The sequence below is a fragment of the Schistocerca nitens genome, chromosome 11, assembly GCF_023898315.1.
Source record: "Schistocerca nitens isolate TAMUIC-IGC-003100 chromosome 11, iqSchNite1.1, whole genome shotgun sequence".
NCBI classification, from domain to species: Eukaryota; Metazoa; Arthropoda; class Insecta; order Orthoptera; family Acrididae; genus Schistocerca; species Schistocerca nitens.
In genome coordinates this window covers 182,495,655-182,517,176 of record NC_064624.1, presented here as the reverse complement: position 1 = coordinate 182,517,176, position 21,522 = coordinate 182,495,655, and the positions used below count along the sequence as shown (strand labels likewise).

The 21,522-nt window shown below is 44.6% G+C and overlaps 2 protein-coding genes across 2 annotated transcripts in view; one reads left to right on the top strand and one right to left on the bottom strand.

Annotated features, from left to right (window-relative positions):
• The window catches only part of LOC126213015 (coiled-coil domain-containing protein CG32809-like), a 626,459-nt gene that overhangs the window by 328,851 nt on the left and 276,086 nt on the right, over positions 1-21,522 (bottom strand). The window lies entirely within an intron of this gene.
• Positions 1-21,522, top strand: part of LOC126213014 (uncharacterized) — a 122,715-nt gene that overhangs the window by 4,915 nt on the left and 96,278 nt on the right. The window contains exon 2 of the mRNA XM_049940575.1: positions 535-640. Coding sequence (XP_049796532.1) covers positions 535-640 — 106 coding nt within the window. The remainder of the gene's footprint in view (positions 1-534; positions 641-21,522) is intronic.

Here is a 21,522-nt window from a genome sequence, read left to right as displayed (position 1 = left end):
GCAAGCGAATCTGAACATGTCCTGGAATTTTGGAGAGCGTAGTTGATTATGTGTGAGTGCCTGAACTTTGATAATTATCTGAAAACAAGAACTTAAACTTTTCACTCGAGGGTAGACTTGAACCAAATACCTCTCGTTCCGCAGCCACTCACGCTAACCATGGGACCACGGCGCTCCTGAGCTCACATTATCCATGATGTTGCCTATCTTGCGCATGGACTACTCAGTTTGTATATTTTGTTTATTTTTTTCATAGTTCCACACAACTTCTTCCTGTTTTCTCGATTGATCTGTGTTCAGTTCTTCGAGGGCTATCCACTGTGCCAACTTATAACTAAATCTGAGGGGGGTGCGATGGGGAGGTTCCCTTGTCAGAGAGATTTTTCATGGTTTGGGCTGTCACATTTTCGTTTATTTCTAAAACTGTATAAACACATTCGCCGGCCTAGCTACGAACAGAAAATGCTCCATGCTAGATGCCGTCGGAGTGTGAGACTGTAACTCACAGAGTGGCGTGTTTGTGTCGTGTTTCAGTACATTCAGTACAAGGCGGACATCCCAGACATCCAGCAGTTCACCCTCTGCGCTTGGACCAAGTTCAGCAACCACTCCAACGACCACCCGATATTCTCGTACGCTGGTGAGTTCGCTTAACTTGTGTGACATTCCCTATGTAATTACATTTTCCTTGCCTTCGACTATCGCACAGAAGGCGTCATTTACTACTTACTGCGACTGCTCTCATTTACATTTTAGCGTGCACTAACCAGTTCGTAGTTCCCCAATTTTAGACATACTGATCATTGTTGTTGGGGACCTACAGTAGCTTACTTGTACTTCCAAGTTTATGTCTATACTCCGTGAACATGCAGAAAATGCGTGGCAGGAGGTACTATTTATTACACAATACAGGGTGATTCAAAAAGAATACCACAACTTTAGGAATTTAAAACTCTGCAACGACAAAAGGCAGAGCTAAGCACTATCTGTCGGCGAATTAAGGGAGCTATAAAGTTTCATTTAGTTGTACATTTGTTCGCTTGAGGCGCTGTTGACTAGGCGTCAGCGTCAGTTGATGCTAAGATGGCGACCGCTCAACAGAAAGCTTTTTGTGTTATTGAGTACGGCAGAAGTGAATCGACGACAGTTGTTCAGCGTGCATTTCGAACGAAGTATGGTGTTAAACCTCCTGATAGGTGGTGTATTAAACGTTGGTATAAACAGTTTACAGAGAATGGGTGTTTGTGCAAAGGGAAAAGTTCTGGACGGCCGAGAACGAGTGATGAAAATGTAGCACCCATCCAGCAAGCATTTGTTCGCAGCCCAGGGAAATCGACTCGCAGAGCTAGCAGAGAGCTGCAAATTCCACAATCAACTGTATGGAGAGTCCTACGAAAAAGGTTAGTTATGAAACGTCAACTACCCGAGGCGATGGATCGGCCGCCAGGCAGCCCGTGACAGAGCACTTCATCACTGGCCTCCAAGAAGCCCTGATCTTACCCCTGCGATTTTTTCTTATGAGGGTATGTTAAGGATACGGTGTTTCGGCCACCTCTCCCAGCCACCATTGATGATTTTAAACTAGAAATAACAGCAGCTATCCAAACTGTTACGCCTGATATGCTACAGAGAGTGTGGAACGAGTTGGAGTATCGGGTTGATATTGCTCGTGTGTCTGGAGGGGGCCATACTGAACATCTCTGAACTTGTTTTCGAGTGAAAAAAAACCTTTTTTAATACTCTTTGTAATGATGTATAACAGAAGGTTATATTATGTTTCTTTCATTAAATACACATTTTTAAAGTTGTGGTATTCTTTTTGAATCACCCTGTATATTAGGAAACCTGCTTTACCTCGAACTGAGCTTATGTGATCGTTCTATAACGTATTCCTGCAAATTACCATACCCAGGTATTTGTACGAGTTGACCGACTCCAGCTGAGAAGCACTGACACTATAGTCACACGGTACTACCTTTTTGTTTTTGCAAAGTGTGCAATTCAGAGCCGGCCGCTGTGAGCGAGCGGTTCTAGGGGCCTCAGGCTGCTACGGTCGCAGGTTCGAATCCTGCCTCGTGCATGGATGTGTGTGATGTCCTTAGGTTAGTTAGGTTTAAGCAGTTGTAAGTTCTAGGGGACTGATGACCTCAGATGTTAAGTCCCATGGTGCTCAGAGCCATTTGGACCATTTGAACCGAGACATCCTGAACCTACTCCCAATGCTTCGATCCCCCATACGGTCGTACATCCCTACCTAATCTTTGGTGTGAAGTCAATCGAATCCATTTCGAAAGAAATGCTGCATCTACGTGGTGCCTTGATCCACGATTTTCAGTATGCAATGTCGTCAGAAAAGAAACCATCTCTTTGGTGACATTCTTCGACGATGACACGTCACAGACAAGTCGAACATGTTCCAACATTTCAACACGCTCATGAAAATGATTATTAAGTCGAAATCATGATTATGTAAAATAAATGAACTATTAACAAATGGCGAAAATTTCTTTCAAAAAGTTCGATATGACTGTGGTCCCCCACGAATGAGAGATCGTTAATTAGGAGGCCTCAAAACAAAGAAGACAACATGTTTTATTAGAATTATTTGGTAGTATCGGTATCCTCCACTGTCCCTCTTGTTTGCACCTACGAGGTGTGGCTAGAAAAAAACCGGACTAGTACTGGTGAAACAATAAAACGAATGCAATAAGGCTGAAAGTCGCGTGGCCTGTCACGTGACTCTCGCTCCGCCTACTGCTCGAGTTTCATCTGCCTCCTGCACTCAGTCTGCCCGTGGCGTCTGTTTTAAGTAGTTGACGTTTTGTCTGTGCGTCGGAAAATGTTGAGTGTACAGAAAGAACAGCGTGTTAACGTCAAATTTTGTTTCTAACTAGGAAAATCTGCAAGTGAAACGTTTGTAATGTTACAACAAGTGTACAGCGATGATTCTTTATCGCGAACACAAGTGTTTGAGTGGTTTAAACGATTTAAAGATGGCCGCGAAGACACCAGTGATGACACTCGCACTGGCAGACCATTGTCAGCAAAACCTGATGCAAACATTGAAAAAATCGGTAAACTTGTTCGACAAGATCGCCGGGGTGGGATCATTTTCAATGTTTTCCAGGATGTCAGAACAAATCATTCTTCGGCGTTCCTTCTGTTCAATTGTGAGACACTTTGGAACCATTTTTGAACACACTTTGTTCATGTTGAAACTTTCATGAAGAATCTGCCTAACACTTTCCTTGTCAACTCCTGTTAACTCAGACACTGCTCTGATTGTTAAACGGCGATCTTGTCGAACAAGTTTACCGATTTTTTCAATGTTTGCATCAGTTTTTGCTGACAATGGTCTGCCAGTGCGAGTGTCATCACTGGTGTCTTCGCGGCCATCTTTAAATCGTTTAAACCACTCAAACACTTGTGTTCGTGATAAACAATCATTGCCGTACATTTGTTGTAACATTACAAACGTTTCACTTGCAGATTTTCTAGTTTGAAACAAAATTTGATGTTAACACGCTGTTCTTTCTGTACACTCAACATTTTCCGACGCGCAGACAAAACGTCAACTACTTAAAACAGACGCCACGGGCAGACTGAGTGCAGGAGGCAGATGAAACTCGAGCAGTAGGCGGAGCGACTTTCAGCCTTATTGCATTCGTTTTATTGTTTCACCAGTACTAGTCCGGTTTTTTTCTAGCCACACCTCGTATTTTGGTCCACATCCAGTAGGCTTGTAGAGGGTTATTTGATCCTGTCGATGAAGGAAGCAGGATCGCAGTTGACTTCCCCCCCCCCCTCACCCAATCATCCTTTGGCGTAATTATTAGAACTCTGTTACCATCACCACAGACGAAATGTCAGCGAATTTCGCCACGGCGCTCCTCTCCTTTAGACTGACACTTGCGAAACGCCTCTCGCCCTGTGTCTAGAAACACTGGCTGTGGCGGCCCAGTTTCCACGCCCCCGCCTCTCCTCGCCTCGCCTCGTCCTGTCACGGTCGCCAACTCGTTCCTTCCTTCACGGGTCACCGCCGGCCGCAAGCTCAGCCCATCCACCGTCGCGACTGCCTCACTGCAGCTTCGGCAATCCTCCAAACTGCATTGCCTAACTGGACGATTCGTATTTTATTTCCTGCCATTTACAGATGACCTGCCTCCTTATAACCAACAAGTGGAGGCCACAACGTTGGGATCACAGGTTTACTTCAAACTTAAGTAGGCCATTTAAACAACATGATGTGCAAGTAGTACGGTGCACTACTCTGGCAATTGCGAGAAAGTCGATCGCAGGAGAAAGTTTGACAAGTCTGTTATGTAACTGATGTATACGTGCATTAGGGCCAGACGTTAAGAGTTCATTGTGTTCAAATGGTATATTCAACATACTCCACATCAGCTTCACACCAGAAGGACATATTACCACCTCACGAGACACCATAGGCCAAACCCCGTGCAAGCGAAATATACAGTGGTCCACTGAAGTAATGTCTGGAAAAATTTTAATAATCCCATCCTCCACTCCAAAATAGTGTCCACATGGAATGATAATATAAACGAGAAGGTACCTTGGCACTGTTGTGTACATAGTTCTGCGTAGTCAGCGCGTACACAACTCTCCCACTAGAGCGCGCCTCGCTAAGCACAACAGCGCAGGCGCAGCGCTCGTCCGTCTCCGCACTACGAGATGGCGCTGCCTTAGAGACGGACCAAATTCTGCTTCCGCCGATCCGCGTATTAATATGTAGCGCAGCCAATGAGATTGCTGCTAACGTAGAACCTTTTCTCCTCGCGGATCACACTCGCGCAGTGATACCTGAACGCTCGAGGTATTATAACGAGTGTACAGACCTCCGATCTGTCAGCCTGCATCAGTCTCCACCTAATAAGATTACCATATTCCTGTACATAGCCATGAAGAGAAATGTATAGACACTTTGTCAAGTATCAGAGATATGTGAGAATAAGACCAAAGGAACTTCAGATTGTCCATTGTAAACAGCATCCAGAATCAAGTTAAGTAATTTCTATGATTTTTATTATTTTAATAAACGTGTGTGAAAATTAATCATGTTCTGTTCAAAGTTGGTCACCATCAATCTGCTACTCTAAGAGTGCAAGTGGCATTTCTATCGTCTGACCTAACGGCAGAAGATAAACACGCCACGATAAGACCACGAGACATATTGCTGACACTCGCCTACTTCGTTAGAGCGACAAGTCAAATAATCTGTTGGTGTGTGTACCGAAGGTCTTACAGTACGCACACCACAGGCACACATCCCAATCTGTCCATACCAATTGCACGAATGGAAATGGGCTAGAAAAGAACTCGCAATTAATTACTAGGACTACAGAATCTGCTTTAACACTTAAAGAAGTACCTCAACCAAACTGGCATTTCATTCCTGAAACAAAGAATAATAGCTACACTTGGATTATCGACCAGTTCGCATATTTTGCAATTACGGTTAAACATGCGGGTATAGACGAGTATATGCAGTAAATAATGGAAGAGCACAATAATCTTAAAAAGTGTCCGAAATACATAGCTTTGTTTCAAAATTTCTTACTTCACACTTTGCCATAATGAAGAGGTAATTTTTGGTTGGCGCACAAAACTAAAGTGAGTCGCTACAAAGCTTAAATCATTTTAATTAAATGGGCACAATTTTTTTTTGTTAGTAAGCCTAGTCAAGGTGACCCATGAAAATTAATTATGGCAGAACCCATAACACGAAAATAAATAAATAAATATACGTTGGTTGGAACTCAAATGTTTGGGATTTGGGGTGGACATAATCAAAACAAAGGCGTTTTCCGTTGCGGCGAAATCTCAATCACTAACTTCCTCCTCGGAATGTGAAAATATTTTGTTGACGCCGAACTACATAGCCAGAAACGATCGTCATAATAAAATAAGGGAAATGGGAGCACGCACGTAAAGATACGGGTGTTCGTTTTTTCCGCACGCTGTTCGAGATGGGAATAATAGAGAATTATTGTGAAGGTTGTTTGATGCAGCCTCTGCCAGGCACTTAATTGTGATTTGCGGAGTATCCACGTAGATGTAGATGAACATACAGGGTGATCAAAAAGTTAGTATAAATTTGAAAACTTAATAAACCACGGAATAATGTAGATAGAGAGGTAAAAATTGACACACATGCTTGGAGTGACATGGGGTTTATTTTAAACAAAAAAAACAAAGTTCACAAAATGTCCGACAGAAGGCGCTGGACAGCAAAACTGCTACCGTGACGGGTGAGAGGTACGCCGCTATGTTACAGAATCGCATCATCCCCAGCCTGGCTGATAAACACCTGCTGAAACGTACGATGTTTATGCAGGATGACGCTCCACCACATATTGCTAGACGCGTGAAAGATCTCTTGCGCGTGTCGTTTGGTGATGATCGGATCGTGTGCTCAGCCGCCACTTTAGTCACGCTTGGCCTCCCAGGTCCCCAGACCTCAGTCCGTGCGATTATTACCTTTGGGGTTACCTGAAGTCGTAAGTGTATCGTGATCGACCGACATCTCTAGGGATGCTGAAATACAACATCCGACGCCAATGCCTCACCACAACTCCGGACATGCTTTACAGTGCTGTTCACAACATTATTCCTCGACTACAGCTATTGCTGAGGAATGATGGTGGACATATTGAGCATTTCCTGTAAAGAACATGATCTTTGCTTTGTCTTACTTTGTTATGCTAATTATTGCTATTCTGATCAGATGAAGCGCCATCTGTCGGACATTTTTTGAACTTTTGTATCGTTTTGGTTCTAATAAAACCCCATGTCATTCCAAGCATGTGTGTCAATTTGTACCTCTCTATCTACATTATTCCGTGATTTATTCAGTTTTCAAATTTATACTGACTTTTTGAACACCAGGTATATACCCCGCGGGTGCTTTCGCTGTTGTCCCAGTCCCTCTGCCATGAATTCCCTCCCCAGGTTTCGAGCTCTCCAAAGGTCGGTGTTCTCTGCCCTAACTGGTCTTTTCTGCCCGGTTTTAGCCAATATGTCGCCGCGCCATTTTTATCAGTCATGTCTATCGTGTGTATCTCGAGCATCACGCACAGTGCGCCCACTGTTCGTGCCGTGCGTCGTAATGTAACTCACCACCCGACCTTCACCGAAGCTTCACTACAGCTTACGACGTTTTTAGTCCACATTCGTACATTTCACCGTCTGGCCGCACTATTCTTGCCGCGAAGCCCTAACGCATTTTAGGATTAGTTGCAACTCAAAAGGAGAGGCCCCCAGCGTTGCCATCAACTTCTTGAAACTATCTATTATACGGTTACGTAGGTTAAGGTCCCAGCTATCACACACTGCAGCCATTCACCCTGGAACCGGTCGCAGGTCCGAATCCTGCCTCGGGCATGGATGTGTGCGATGTCCTTAGGTTAGCTAGGTTTAAGCAGTTCTAAGTTCTAGGGCACTGATGACCTCAGATGCTAAGTCCCACAGTGCTCAGAGCCATTTTTTTTCACCCTGGAACGCCCTCGTCTGCGAGTAATAGCCGGAAAAAAATTTTGGAATTCTGCGTGGCACTCAACAGCAATAAAGAAAGGGGTACTACGTAGTGTGGTTGAATGCCGGCACGGTAGCTCTGCGTGTTCGCGCGTCTGGTCCCGACGGAGGTTCGAGTCCTCCCTCCGGCATGGGTGTGTGTGTGTTTGTCCTTAGGATGATTTAGGTTAAGCAGTGTGTAAGCTTAGGGACTGATGACCTTAGCATTTAAGTCCCATAAGACTTCACACATGTTGCTGTTGTTGTTGTTGTGGTCTTCAGTCCTGAGACTGGTTTGATGCAGCTCTCCATGCTACTTTATCCTGTGCAAGCTTCTTCATCTCCCAGTACCTACTGCAACCTACATCCTTCTGAATCTGCCTAGTGTATTCATCCCTTGGTCTCCCTCTATGATTTTTACCCTCCACGCTGCCCTCCAATGCTAAATTTGTGATCCCTTGATGCCTCAGAACATGTCCTACCAACCGATCCCTTCTTCTAGTCAAGTTGTGCCACAAACTCCTCTTCTCCCAATCCTATTCAATACCTCCTCATTAGTTACGTGATCTACCCACCTTATCTTCAGCATTCTTCTGTAGCACCACATTTCGAAAGCTTCTATTCTCTTCTTGTCCAAACTAGTTATCGTCCATGTTTCACTTCCATACATGGCTACACTCCATACAAATACTTTCAGAAACGACTTCCTTACACTTAAATCTATACTCGATGTCAACAAATTTCTTCAGAAACGCTTTCCTTCCCATTGCCAGTCTACATTTTATATCCTCTCTACTTCGACCATCATCAGTTATTTTGCTCCCTAAATAGCAAAACTCCTTTACTACTTTAAGTGTCTCATTTCCTAATCTAATTCCCTCAGCATCACCTGATTTAATTTGACTACATTCCATTATCCTCGTTTTGCTTTTGTTGATGTTCATCTTATATCCTCCTTTCAATACACTGTCCATTCCGTTCAACTGCTCTTCCAAGTCCTTTGCTGTCTCTGACAGAATTACAATATCATCGGCGAACCTCAAAGTTTTTATTTCTTCTCCATGGATTTTAATACCTACTCCGAATTTTTCTTTTGTTTCCTTTACTGCTTGCTCAATATACAGATTGAATAACATCGGGGAGATGCTACAACCCTGTCTCACTCCTTTCCCAACCACTGCTTCCCTTTCATGCCCCTCGACTCTTATAACTGCCATTTGGTTTCTGTACAAATTGTAAATAGCCTTTCGCTCCCTGTATTTTACCCCTGCCACCTTCAGAATTTGAAAGAGAGTATTCCAGTTAACATTGTCAAAAGCTTTCTCTAAGTCTACAAATGCTAGAAACGTAGGTTTGCCTTTCCTTAATCTTTCTTCTAAGATAAGTCGTAAGGTTAGTATTGCCTCACGTGTTCCAACATTTCTACGGAATCCAAACTGATCTTCCTCGAGGTCCGCTTCTACCAGTTTTTCCATTCGTCTGTAACGAATTCGCGTTAGTATTTTGCAGCTGTGACTTATTAAACTGATAGTTCGGTAATTTTCACAACTGTCAACACCTGCTTTCTTTGGGATTGGAATTATTATATTCTTCTTGATGTCTGAGGGTATTTCACCTGTCTCATACATCTTGCTCACCAGATGGTAGAGTTTTGTCATGACTGGCTCTCCCAAGGCCATCAGTAGTTCTAATGGAATGTCGTCTACTCCCGGGGCCCTGTTTCGACTCAGGTCTTTCAGTGCTCTGTCAAACTCTTCACGCAGTATCGTATCTCCCATTTCGTCTTCATCTACATCCTCTTCCATTTCCATAATATTGTCCTCGAGTACATCTCCCTTGTATAAACCCTCTATATACTCCTTCCACCTTTCTGCCTTCCCTTCTTTGCTTAGAACTGGGTTGCCATCTGAGCTCTTGATATTCATACAAGTGGTTCTCTTCTCTCCAAAGGTCTCTTTAATTTTCCTGTAGGCAGTATCTATCTTACCCCTAGTGAGACAAGCCTCTACATCCTTACATTTGTCCTCTAGCCATCCCTGCTTAGCCATTTTGCACTTACTGTCGATATCATTTTTGAGACGTTTGTATTCCTTTTTGCCTGCCTCATTTACTGCATTTTTATATTTTCTCCTTTCATCAATTAAATTCAATACTTCTTCTGTTACCCAAGGATTTCTATTAGCCCTCGTCTTTTTACCTACTTGATCGTCTGCTGCCTTCACTACTTCATCCCTCAGAGCTGCCCATTCTTCTTCTTCTGTAACTTCACACATATTTGAACTATTTTTTAGTTGTTTTTTGAATGTAGCAACGAAGAAACAAAAGGGTATCATCGGACGTCCGCCCCCAACAAATTCAACGAACAATATAGAACAAAATGTGATCAACAACATGGTGTGGTGGATAGGTTAATAGCTTCACATGCAGGAGATTGTGGGATCAAGTTCTCGTCAGATATGCTATTTTTTTCATTTTTAAATCTTTATCGAAATGACATTGATCATCATGGTTTATTTAATTAATTCATTTAAATGTAATTTTTTACTTCCATTCCTTTGGCACACAATTTTAATCATAATATCAACTTCTTTATTTTCTCTGAATTTTCTTCCCATTCTTTCTCCAGTTGAAATCTCTCTTCATAAGTTTTTAATTAATTTTATGTATTAATTTGGATTTGAGGGCAACGGCCTTGCCGCATTGGTTACACCTATTCCCGTGAGAACACCGAAGTTAAGCGCTGTCGGGCATGGTCGGCACTTGGATGGGTGACCATCCGGACCGCCATGCGCTGTTGCCGTTTTTCGGGGTGCACTCAGCCTTGTGATGCCGATTGAGGAGCTACTCGACCGAACAGTAGCGGCTTCGGTCACAGAAAACGACCCGGAGAGCAGTGTGCTGACGCCACGCCCCTCCTATCCGCATCCTCCACGGAGGATGACACGGCGGTCGGATGGTCCCGGTAGGCCACTCGTGGCCTGAAGACGGAGTGCTTTTTTATTAATTTCGATTTAGTTTCTTTTGTTTTATCACCTGTTTTTTCATCGACATCACTGCGTTCATTATATCTATTTCTCGTTTTGCTTGAATTTCGTTTTACTTATAAACCCCTTTTTCCTTTTAAATCTTCATCTGAGTTATTTCGTCTGTAGTGCACTAGACATTTATCTTATGTTTTAAATGTTTGTATGACGAAGACAGTACAAAAAAACTGCACAGCTGGTAACAAAAAACACATTTTTCACACTTTTGCACAGTTAATATAAATAGATTATTTCGTCTTTTGTGTTTTAACTGATAGACGAGAGTTTTCAAATAATTCGATATTATAATAGATAAATATAATCAAATTCATATTCACAAAAATTTCGATTCGAAAAAGAATGTGATAAAGTAACAGAAATAAACAATTACAGTTAAACCGATTAATTGAATAAAATCATTTCTACAAAGATTTAAAAATAAAAAAATCACTTTTCCTGAGAAGATTCGAACCCAAAACTTACTGCAGGTCAAGCTATTATCCTATCCACCACACCACGCAACCACACTGCATAACAGAACATTTTTAACGTTTCCTGTCAGAAAGGTCACAGTTCAAAGAAACAGACGGAAAGTCATCGAGTAAAACAGAAGTAATGTCCGGCGTTCCCCAAGGAAGTGTTATAGACCCTCTATTGTTCCTGATCTATATTAACGACATGCGACACAATCTGAGTAACCGTTTATTTGCAGATGATGCTGTCATTTACCGTCTTGTAAAGTCATCAGATGATCAAAACGACTTGCAAAATGATTTAGATAAGATATCTGTATGGTGCGAAAAGTGGCAATTGATCCTAAATAAGAAAAAGTGTGAAGTTATTCACTGAAAAAAATCAGCTAAATTTCGATTACGCGACAAGTCACACAAATCTGAAGGTTGTAAATTCAACTAAATACTTAGAAATTACAATTACAAATAACATACATTGGAACGATCACATACATAATGTTGTGGATAGAGCAAACCAAAGACTGCGATTCATTGGCAGAACACTTAGAAGGTGCAACAGGTCTACCAAAGAGACTGCTTACACCACGCTTGTCCGCCCTATTCTGGAGTATTGCTGTGCGGTGTGTGCTCCACATCAGGTGAGATTGACGGATGACATCGAAAAAGTTCAAAGAAGGGCAGCTCGTTTTGTATTATCGCGAAATAGGGGAGATAGTGCCACAGACATGATACGTGAATTGGAGTGGCAATCATTAAAACAAAGGCGTTTTTCGTTGCGACGGGATCTTCTCGTGAAAGTTCAATAACCAGTTTTCTCCTCCCATTGCGAAAACATTCTGTTGGCACTCACATACATAGGGAGAAATGATCATCACGATAAAATACACTCCTGGAAATGGAAAAAAGAACACATTGACACCAGTGTGTCAGATCCACCATACTTGCTCCGGACACTGCGAGAGGGCTGTACAAGCAATGATCACACGCACGGCACAGCGGACACACCAGGAACCGCGGTGTTGGCCGTCGAATGGCGCTAGCTGCGCAGCATTTGTGCACCGCCGCCGTCAGTGTCAGCCAGTTTGCCGTGGCATACGGAGCTCCATCGCAGTCTTTAACACTGGTAGCATGCCGCGACAGCGTGGACGTGAACCGTATGTGCAGTTGACGGACTTTGAGCGAGGGCGTATAGTGGGCATGCGGAAGGCCGGGTGGACGTACCGCCGAATTGCTCAACACGTGGGGCGTGAGGTCTCCACAGTACATCGATGTTGTCGCCAGTGGTCGGCGGAAGGTGCACGTGCCCGTCCACCTGGGACCGGACCGCAGCGACGCACGGATGCACGCCAAGACCGTAGGATCCTACGCAGTGCCGTAGGGGACCGCACCGCCACTTCCCAGCAAATTAGGGACACTGTTGCTCCTGGGGTATCGGCGAGGACCATTCGCAACCGTCTCCATGAAGCTGGGCTACGGTCCCGCACACCGTTAGGCCGTCTTCCGCTCACGCCCCAACATCGTGCAGCCCGCGTCCAGTGGTGTCGCGACAGGCGTGAATGGAGGGACGAATGGAGACGTGTCGTCTTCAGCGATGAGAGTCGCTTCTGCCTTGGTGCCAATGATGGTCGTATGCGTGTTTGGCGCCGTGCAGGTGAGCGCCACAATCAGGACTGCATACGACCGAGGCATACAGGGCCAACACCCGGCATCACGGTGTGGGGAGCGATCTCCTACACTGGCCGTACACCACTGGTGATCGTCGAGGGGACACTGAATAGTGCACGGTACATCCAAACCGTCATCGAACCCATCGTTCTACCATTCCTAGACCGGCAAGGGAACTTGCTGTTCCAACAGGACAATGCACGTCCGCATGTATCCCGTGCCACCCAACGTGTTCTAGAAGGTGTAAGTCAACTACCGTGGCCAGCAAGATCTCCGGATCTGTCCCCCATTGAGCATGTTTTGGACTGGATGAAGCGTCGTCTCACGCGGTCTGCACGTCCAGCACGAACGCTGGTCCAACTGAGGCGCCAGGTGGAAATGGCATGGCAAGCCTACATCCAACATCTCTACGATCGTCTCCATGGGAGAATAGCAGCCTGCATTTCTGCGAAAGGTGGATATACACTGTACTAGTGCCGACATTGTGCATGCTCTGTTGCCTGTGTTTATGTGCCTGTGGTTCTGTCAGTGTGATCATGTGATGTATCTGACCCCAGGAATGTGTCAATAAAGTTTCCCCTTCCTGGGACAATGAATTCACGGTGTTCTTATTTCAATTTCCAGGAGTGTAAGAGAAATCAGGGCTCGCACAGAAATATTTAAGTGATCGTTTTTCCCGCGTGCCGTTCGAGAGTGGAACGGTAGAGAGACAGCTTGAAGGTGGTTCACTGAACCTTCTGCCAGGCACTCGAAAACAAGGGCCCATTACGGTGAATGGGTACAGTGTGCTACGTCTGGAATCTTAACCTACATAAAGCAATAGATTGTCTCAAAAAGTTGACCCCAACGCTGGGTACCTGAGTCACAAATGGCAGCGTGAATTAAACTGCAAACAAATCTGACAACAAGTTATGATTTGCCCCGATGACGTCACAGCTCCGCATGTGCACCTTCGCCTCCCGTCCCCCCACCACACCCTCACTGTTACAACTTCAAAAATGGTTCAAATGGCTCTGAGCACCATGGGACTTAACATCTGAGGTCATTAGTCCCCTAGAACTTAGAACTACTTAAACCTAACTAACCTAAGGACATCACACACATCCATGCCCCAGGCAGGATTCGAACCTCCGATCGTAGCAGCAGCGCAGTTCCAGACTGAAGCGCCTAGAACCGCTGGGCAACACCGGCCGGCGTTCAGGGCAAGTCTAATGATAATTAATACCGGTAACATTTGATAGTGTCTTAAGGCCGAAATCTAGATCGTACAATAAAACCTGTTGTCCAGCCGAATAGCAGTTACATCTTTCATAAAGTTTAATCATTTACATACCTGTGTGTGCATGTACAATGTTGTCCATTGCCCCGAAATGTTTTATCCTCTTCGATTTTTTAAATTACGTTAGTATCTACATCTATACTCCGCAAGCCACCTGAAGGTGTGTGGCGGAGGGTACCTTGAGTACCTCTATCGGTTCTCCCTTCTATTCCAGTCTCGTGTTGTTCGTGGAAAGGATTGTCGGTATGCTTCTGTGTGGGCTCTAATCTCTCTGATTTAATCCCCACGGTCTCTTCGCGAGATAGGAAGGAGCAATATACTGCTTGACTCCTCGGTGAAGGTATGTTCTCGAAACGTCAACAAAAGCCCGTACCGAGCTACTGAGCGTCTTTCCTGCAGAGTCTTCCACTGGAGTTTATCTATCATCTCCGTAACGCTTTCTCGATTACTAACTGATCCTGTAATGAAGCGCGCTGCTCTCCATTGATCTTCTCTATCTCTTCTATCAACCCTATCTAGTACGGATCCCACACGAGTGAGCAGTATTCAAGGAGTGGGCGAACAAGTGTATTGTAGCCCACTTCCTTTGTTTTCGGACTGCATTTCCTTAGGATTCTTCCAATGAATCTCAGTCTGGCATCTGCTTTACCGACGATAAATTTTATACGGTCATTCCATTTTAAATCACTCCTAATGCGTACTCCCAGATAATTTATAGAATTAAGTTGCTTCCAGTTGCTGACCTGCTATATTGCAGCTAAATAATAAAGGATCTTTCTTTCTATGTATTCGCAGCAAATTACACCTGTCTACATTGAGATTCAATTGCCATTCCGTGTACCATGCGTCAATTCGCTGCAGATCCTCCTGCATTTCAGTACAATTTTCCATTTTGGGTAGGTAGTAGATGACGACGAAAGTATCTGTTACACGATTTACTGCAGAAGCCAAACAGAAGCGTGTTCCCACGAGACAGACTGCTATCTACGACAGTTGCCTACACGAGCGTTTTTTTCCTCTCTCTCTCTCTCAAGCCTTGTGGTCGCCGTCTGAGCACATAGTCCGCGCACTGATCTTAATTGCCAATTAACTGTGGGGCGAACGCCATACAGACACGCACGGCCCGCGTGTGCCAAGGTAGGGCAATGGCCGTCTTCCGTGGTCACACTTGTGCCGTCTCTACTTCGTATGGGGCGAAAGTACCCGCACAGGCAGGTTAACGAGCAACTGCACACAGCTACCGTAATTACTAAAGAGCCCCGGTTATCTTTTTTTTTCGCGAATCTTCCACGTCCCACTTCTCAGAACAACCGCGACACGCAGTTTTAAGTACAGGATTCCGAAATGGGAAGCGCTGACCGAAAGGCAGACATAATAACGTCGGTCTGTGAACGGCACTACAAGCATTTAGCGACATTAAGGTTGTTTCTTTCTGACTTGTAGGACGGAATCTCAGAACATTCGACAGTGCATTTCAAATGGTGCTGAGGCGAACAGAAGTAAACACCCGCAACTGAATGTCAGAGTAAAGATTTGTCGGGAAGCAAGTTGTAATAGCCGGCCGTGAATGGCCGAGCGGTTCTAGGCGCTACAGTCTGGAACCGCGCGACCCCTACGGTCGCAGGTTCGAATCCTGCCTCGGGCATGGATGTGTGTGACGTCCTTAGGTTAGTTAGGTTTAAGTAGCTCTAAGTTCTAGGGGACTAATGACTACAGATGTTAAGCCCCACAGTGCTCAGAGCCGTGGAAAGAAAGATTCTCTGTATTGTAAGTAGGCTGTTTAGGTTTCTACGTTGGTAACACTATGTAGCGCTCTATATGAAAATCACTGGCTTTGCTGTGTGCAGTCTGTGGCTGGTTTGCAATGTTGTTTGCTATTATAGTGTTGGACAGTTGGATGTGAACAGCGCGTAGCGTTGCGCAGTTGGAGGTGAGCCGCCAGCAGTGGTGGATGTGGGGAGAGAGATGGCGGATGATCTGGACGTGTGTCCGTCAGAAAGAGTAAATTTCTAAGACTGGATGTCATGAACAGATATATATATATATATATATATATATATATATATATATATATATATATATATTATGACTTTTGAACACCATTAAGGTAAATACATTGTTTGTTCACTATCAAAATCTTTCATTTGATAACTATGCCTATCAGTAGTTAGTGCCTTCAGTAGTTTGAATCTTTTATTTAGCTGGCAGTATTGGCGCTCGCTGTATTGCAGTAGTTCGAGTAACGAAGATTTTTGTGACGTAAGTGATTCGTGAAAGGTATACGCTATTGTGATCAGGGCCATTCTTTGGTAGGGATTATTAAAAGTCAGACTGCGTTGCACTAAAAATATTGTGTGTGAGTTTAGTGATGATCAGAATACGTAAAGAGAGAAATGTCTGAGTACGTTCAGTTCTGCTGAGCTGTTTGAAAATCAAATAACGTAAGGGCTTTACCAGCACAGTAATTCATTAATTTTTCTAAGGGGACGTTTCAGTATGCCTCTGTGTGGGCTCTAATCTCTCTGATTTTATCCTCACGGTCTCTTCGCGACATATACGTAGGAGGGAGCAATATACTGCTTGAGTCCTCGGTGAAGGTACGTTCTCGAAACTTCAACTTTACTTCCGGCAGTGCCTCATCTCCTACCTTTACAAATGCACACAAGTTCTTCTGCACACCTCGCGGACCCACTCTACTGCAAGAAGGATACTGCGCAGACACGGTTTAGCCACAGCGTAAAGCATTGTTTCCAGAATCAGACGTGCTTGGGTCCATTAGCTGATAGAGTCAATGCCCGCGACAGGGAAAGCTACGAAGTTCAAATGCCATTCCAGCACACAGCTTCTGACCTACGACGTAACCCCTTTCACTGAAGAAGGTCTTCAATGTGCTCTGCAGTTGACAAATATTGGAGATATACAACATCAGGGACAGTCAAATAAAAACGACTCGGATGGGAAAAAGTAAGTAAACGGTTTATTATTTCGAACGTAATCGGCTCGACTGTTTATCCCACTGTGAGACAAAACGGTCAATGCCTTCACAGAAAAATGTTTTCCTTTGGCTAAGGAAGGATGATCTGTACGGCCACGAAATCTCTTGATGGCTCCAGAAATGTGGAAGTCGCAAGGAAAAAGACATCGGGACTGTATGGAGAACGTGTTACGGCTTTCCAGCGGAACTTCTATACCGTGCTCGAACCGTCTTGGTCACATGTGGGCTGCCATCATCCTGCAACAGAATGATACCGTTTCGACTATACAGCACAAGTTTCTCTGGAAAGCCCTTACAGATCATCCTTACAGAGCCGATCTCTTCCCCTTGCGATTTCCACATTTCTGGAGTCACCAAGAAAGACGTGCGCGGATTGCTTCGGACGGATTGATGCACCTCTGGGCACAATCATCGGTCTATAGGCAAATGCAACCACTTTTTTTCCATCATGGCACTGACTTGAAACTTCCTGGCAGATTAAAACTGTGTGCCCGACCGAGACTCGAACTCGGGACCTTTGCCTTTCGCGGGCAAGTGCTCTAAAGCTGTGAGTACCGTTTGTGAGTCGTGCTTCGGTAGCTTAGTTGGTAGAGCACTTGCCCGCGAAAGGCAAAGGTGCCGAGTTCGAGTCTCGGTCGGGCACACAGTTTTAATCTGCCAGGAAGTTTCATATCAGCGCACACTCCGCTGCAGAGTCAAAATCTCATTCTGGAAACATCCCCCAGGCTGTGGCTAAGCCATGTCTCCGCAATATCCTTTCTTTCAGGAGTGCTAGTCCTGCAAGGTTCGCAGGAGAGCTTCTGTAAAGTTTGGAAGGTAGGAGACGAGGTACTGGCAGAAGTAAAGCTGTGAGTACCGGGCGTGAGTCGTGCTTCGGTAGCTCAGTTGGTAGAGCACTTGCCCGCGAAAGGCAAAGGTCCCGAGTTCGAGTCTCGGTCGGGCACACAGTTTTAATCTTCCAGGAAGTTTCATATCAGCGCACACTCCGCTGCAGAGTGAAAATCTCATTCTGGAAACATCCCCCAGGCTGTGGCTAAGCCATGTCTCCGCAATATCCTTTCTTTCAGGAGTGCTAGTCCTGCAAGGTTCGCAGGAGAGCTTCTGTAAAGTTTGGAAGGTAGGAGACGAGGTACTGGCAGAAGTAAAGCTGTGAGTACCGGGCGTGAGTCGTGCTTCGGTAGCTCAGTTGGTAGAGCACTTGCCCGCGAAATGCAAAGGTGCCGAGTTCGAGTCTCGGTCGGGCACACAGTTTTAATCTGCCAGGAAGTTTCATATCAGCGCAGACTCCGCTGCAGAGTCAAAATCTCATTCTGGATAGCACAGACTGTCTTGCCTGACAATCGAATTATTAACAGTTATGGAGATTACTTTCGAAATAATAAACAGTTTACTTACTTTTTTCCATCCGAGTCGTTTTCATTTGACTGCCCCTTGTATATATACACCCAATATTATACAGGCTGATTCACTAACTATAGCCGGCCGGGGTGGCCGAGCGATTCTAGGCGTTACAGTCGGGAACCGCGCGACCGCTACGGTCGCAGTTTCGAATCCTGCCTCTGTCATGGATGTGTGTGATGTCCGTAGGTTAGTTAGGTTTAAGTAGTTCTAAGTTCTAGGGGACTCATGACCTCAGAAGTTTAGTCCCATAGTGCTCAGAGCCATTTGAACCCCTAACTATTGCCACCTAGAATAACTCCGAAAGTATGATAGTAGCTGAAAAGTTTGTGGGTCAAAACTTGCATGGGACAACGGGGCCATAATATGACATTGTTTTTCTGTTGCTAGGTGTGGTCGCGTCAGCCTTTTTTTTTTTAAGTGGGCTGCTATAGTTTGTTACTTAATTTTTGATAGCGGCTATCGAGACGAATCCAATGATGTGTAACAGTAATGTCTTTGAAGGTCAACGAAGGTCAAGAAGGTGGCATGAAAGTCCATTTACAGAAGGTGTTCGAAGTAATGAGAATTGGTATCAATGAAGTGCTGCAATCTTCGTATCATGCATTGAGTGGTATTCCTAATCACATCGGGACTTACCAAAACACGTGCTCTTACAATTCTCTCTCGCATATCTTCAGGTGTAGTTGGAACGTCTTTATAAACGATGACTTTTACGAATAGCCGCAAGAAAACATCCAGAGGCGTCAAGTCTGGCGAACGATCCGGCCACGACACATCTCCTCAGCGTCCAATCCAACGATTTGGGAATTGTCTCTGCAACTCATTTCTGGCCACCAGCGAAAAATGTGCCGGACACCCATTGTGTTGATACCACATTCTGTTCCTTGTTCCTAAACATATTTCTGCCAATAGCAGACCGAATGTTTCTTGCAGGAATGTGGTGTACTTCCTACCATTAAGATATCCTTCTATGAAATAGGGGCCTGTAATTCTATCCTACAGAATCGCACACCATACGTTCACGGACCACGGTTTTCGGTGTGCAACTTGCCGCAGCCAACATGGATTTTCAGTTGCCCAATAACACATGTTACGCAGATTGACATTTCCATGGTTAGTGAATGTAGCCTCGTCAGTAAATAAAATCAAATTAACAAATGTGTCATCCTTCTGAGTCTGAAGTTGAGCCCATCAGCAGAATTCAGTGCGACGCATACAATCCGTAGCAGTTAATTCTTGGTGGAGAGTGATGTGGTAAGGATGATATTTATGGCGACGCAGGACACGAACAACACTACTCTCGCTCATGCGAGGTTCCCTTGCGATATAACGCGAACTAACGCAAGGATCTCGAACCACAGTGGCAAGAGTACCAATTTCCGTTTCCTCGTTAATGACTTTCCTTTGCCGGATATGTTTCCCACGCGTTAAAGATCCAGTTGTTCTCAATTTATCGTACTCATATTTAAATCTACAACGTGTAGGGCGAGTACGTTGAAGATATCTTTCAGCGTGTCTCTAGGTCGCACTGAATTTCGTTGGTATTCTACATAAAGGAGAAGCATATCGACATGTTCTCCGAAGGAATAGGTCATTCACATTCGCTTGATTCGACGATACTAGTCTTACCGTTTCTATTAGTGTTATATTGCGAAACCGTCGAATGGTGTTTACATGTCAATAGCACGTTACATGCATACGCCGTATTCGGCTAATATTTACTATTTGCACGATATACGAGAGAGAATTGTCAGAGCATGTACTTCGATAAGTGCCGCAGTGATAAGAAATACCACTCAATCCACGATAAGAAGATTGCAGCACTGCATTCATACCAATGGTCATCACTTCGAACACCTTCTGTAAATGGACGTTGATGCCACCTTGTTGACCTTCAGAGACCTTACTGTTACACATCACTGGATTCGTCTCGATAGCCACCATCAGAAAATAAGTACCAGACTATAGAATCCCATTTTAAAAAAACGAAGTTATCCTTCATATCTCTGACGCGACCCCACCTACTAACAAAAATCCAACGTCATATTATGGCCCCCGTTGTCCCACGCAACATTTGTGCCACAAGATTTTCAGGAACTATCATACTTTCGGAGTTATTCTTGGTGGCAACAGTTAGTGACTCATCAGTATAAATTTGAAAAATGAATAAATCACGGAATAATGTAGATGGAGAGGTACAAATTGACACACATGCTTGGAATGACATGGGGTTTTATTAGAACCAAAAAAATACAAAAGTTCAAAAAATGTCCGACACATGGCGCTTCATGTGATGAGAATAGCAATAATTAGCATAACAAAGTGAGACGAAGCAAAGATGATGTTCTTTACAGGAAATGCTCAATATGTCCACCATCATTCCTCAACAATAGCTGTAGTCGAGGGATAATGTTGTGAACAGCACTGTAAAGCATGTCCGGAGTTATGGTGTGGCATTGGCGTCGGATGTTGTCTTCCAGCATCCCTCGAGATGTCGCTTGATCACGATACAGATCTTTCACGCGTCTAGCAATATGGGGTGGAGCGCCATCCTGCATAAACATCGTACGTTCCAGCAGGTGTTTATCAGCCAGGCTGGGGATGATGCGATTCTGTAACATATTGGCGTACCTCTCACCCATCACGGTAGCAGTTACAAAATCAGAATCACGCATTTACTCAAAGAAAAAAGGCCCGATAACGGTAGATGTGGTAAATCGAACCCATAACGTGACTTTCTCGTCATGCAATAGTTTCCACAACAGTTCTAGGGTTTTCGGTAGCCCAAATTCTGCAGTTCGTTGACAGACCCTCGGAGCGTGAAATGAGCTTCGTCAGTCCTCAACACGTTACTCAACTAATCGTCATCTTCCGCCATCTTTTGAAACGCCCACACCGCAAATGCCCTCCGCTTCACTAAATCGCCAGATAACAGTTCATGATGCCGATGGATTTTGTACGGATAGCATCGGAGGGTACGCCTCAGTGCCAACCAAACAGTAGTGTACGGAATGCCGGTGCGACGTGCGGCTGCACGAGCGCTGACTTCCCCGTGCACAGACGAACCCGCTACACTCTCCATTTCTTCCCGAACTGTCTCAGCAGCATTACGCCTTGTACTCGGTCGGTCACTGCGGGGTCTATCGTCTAAACAAC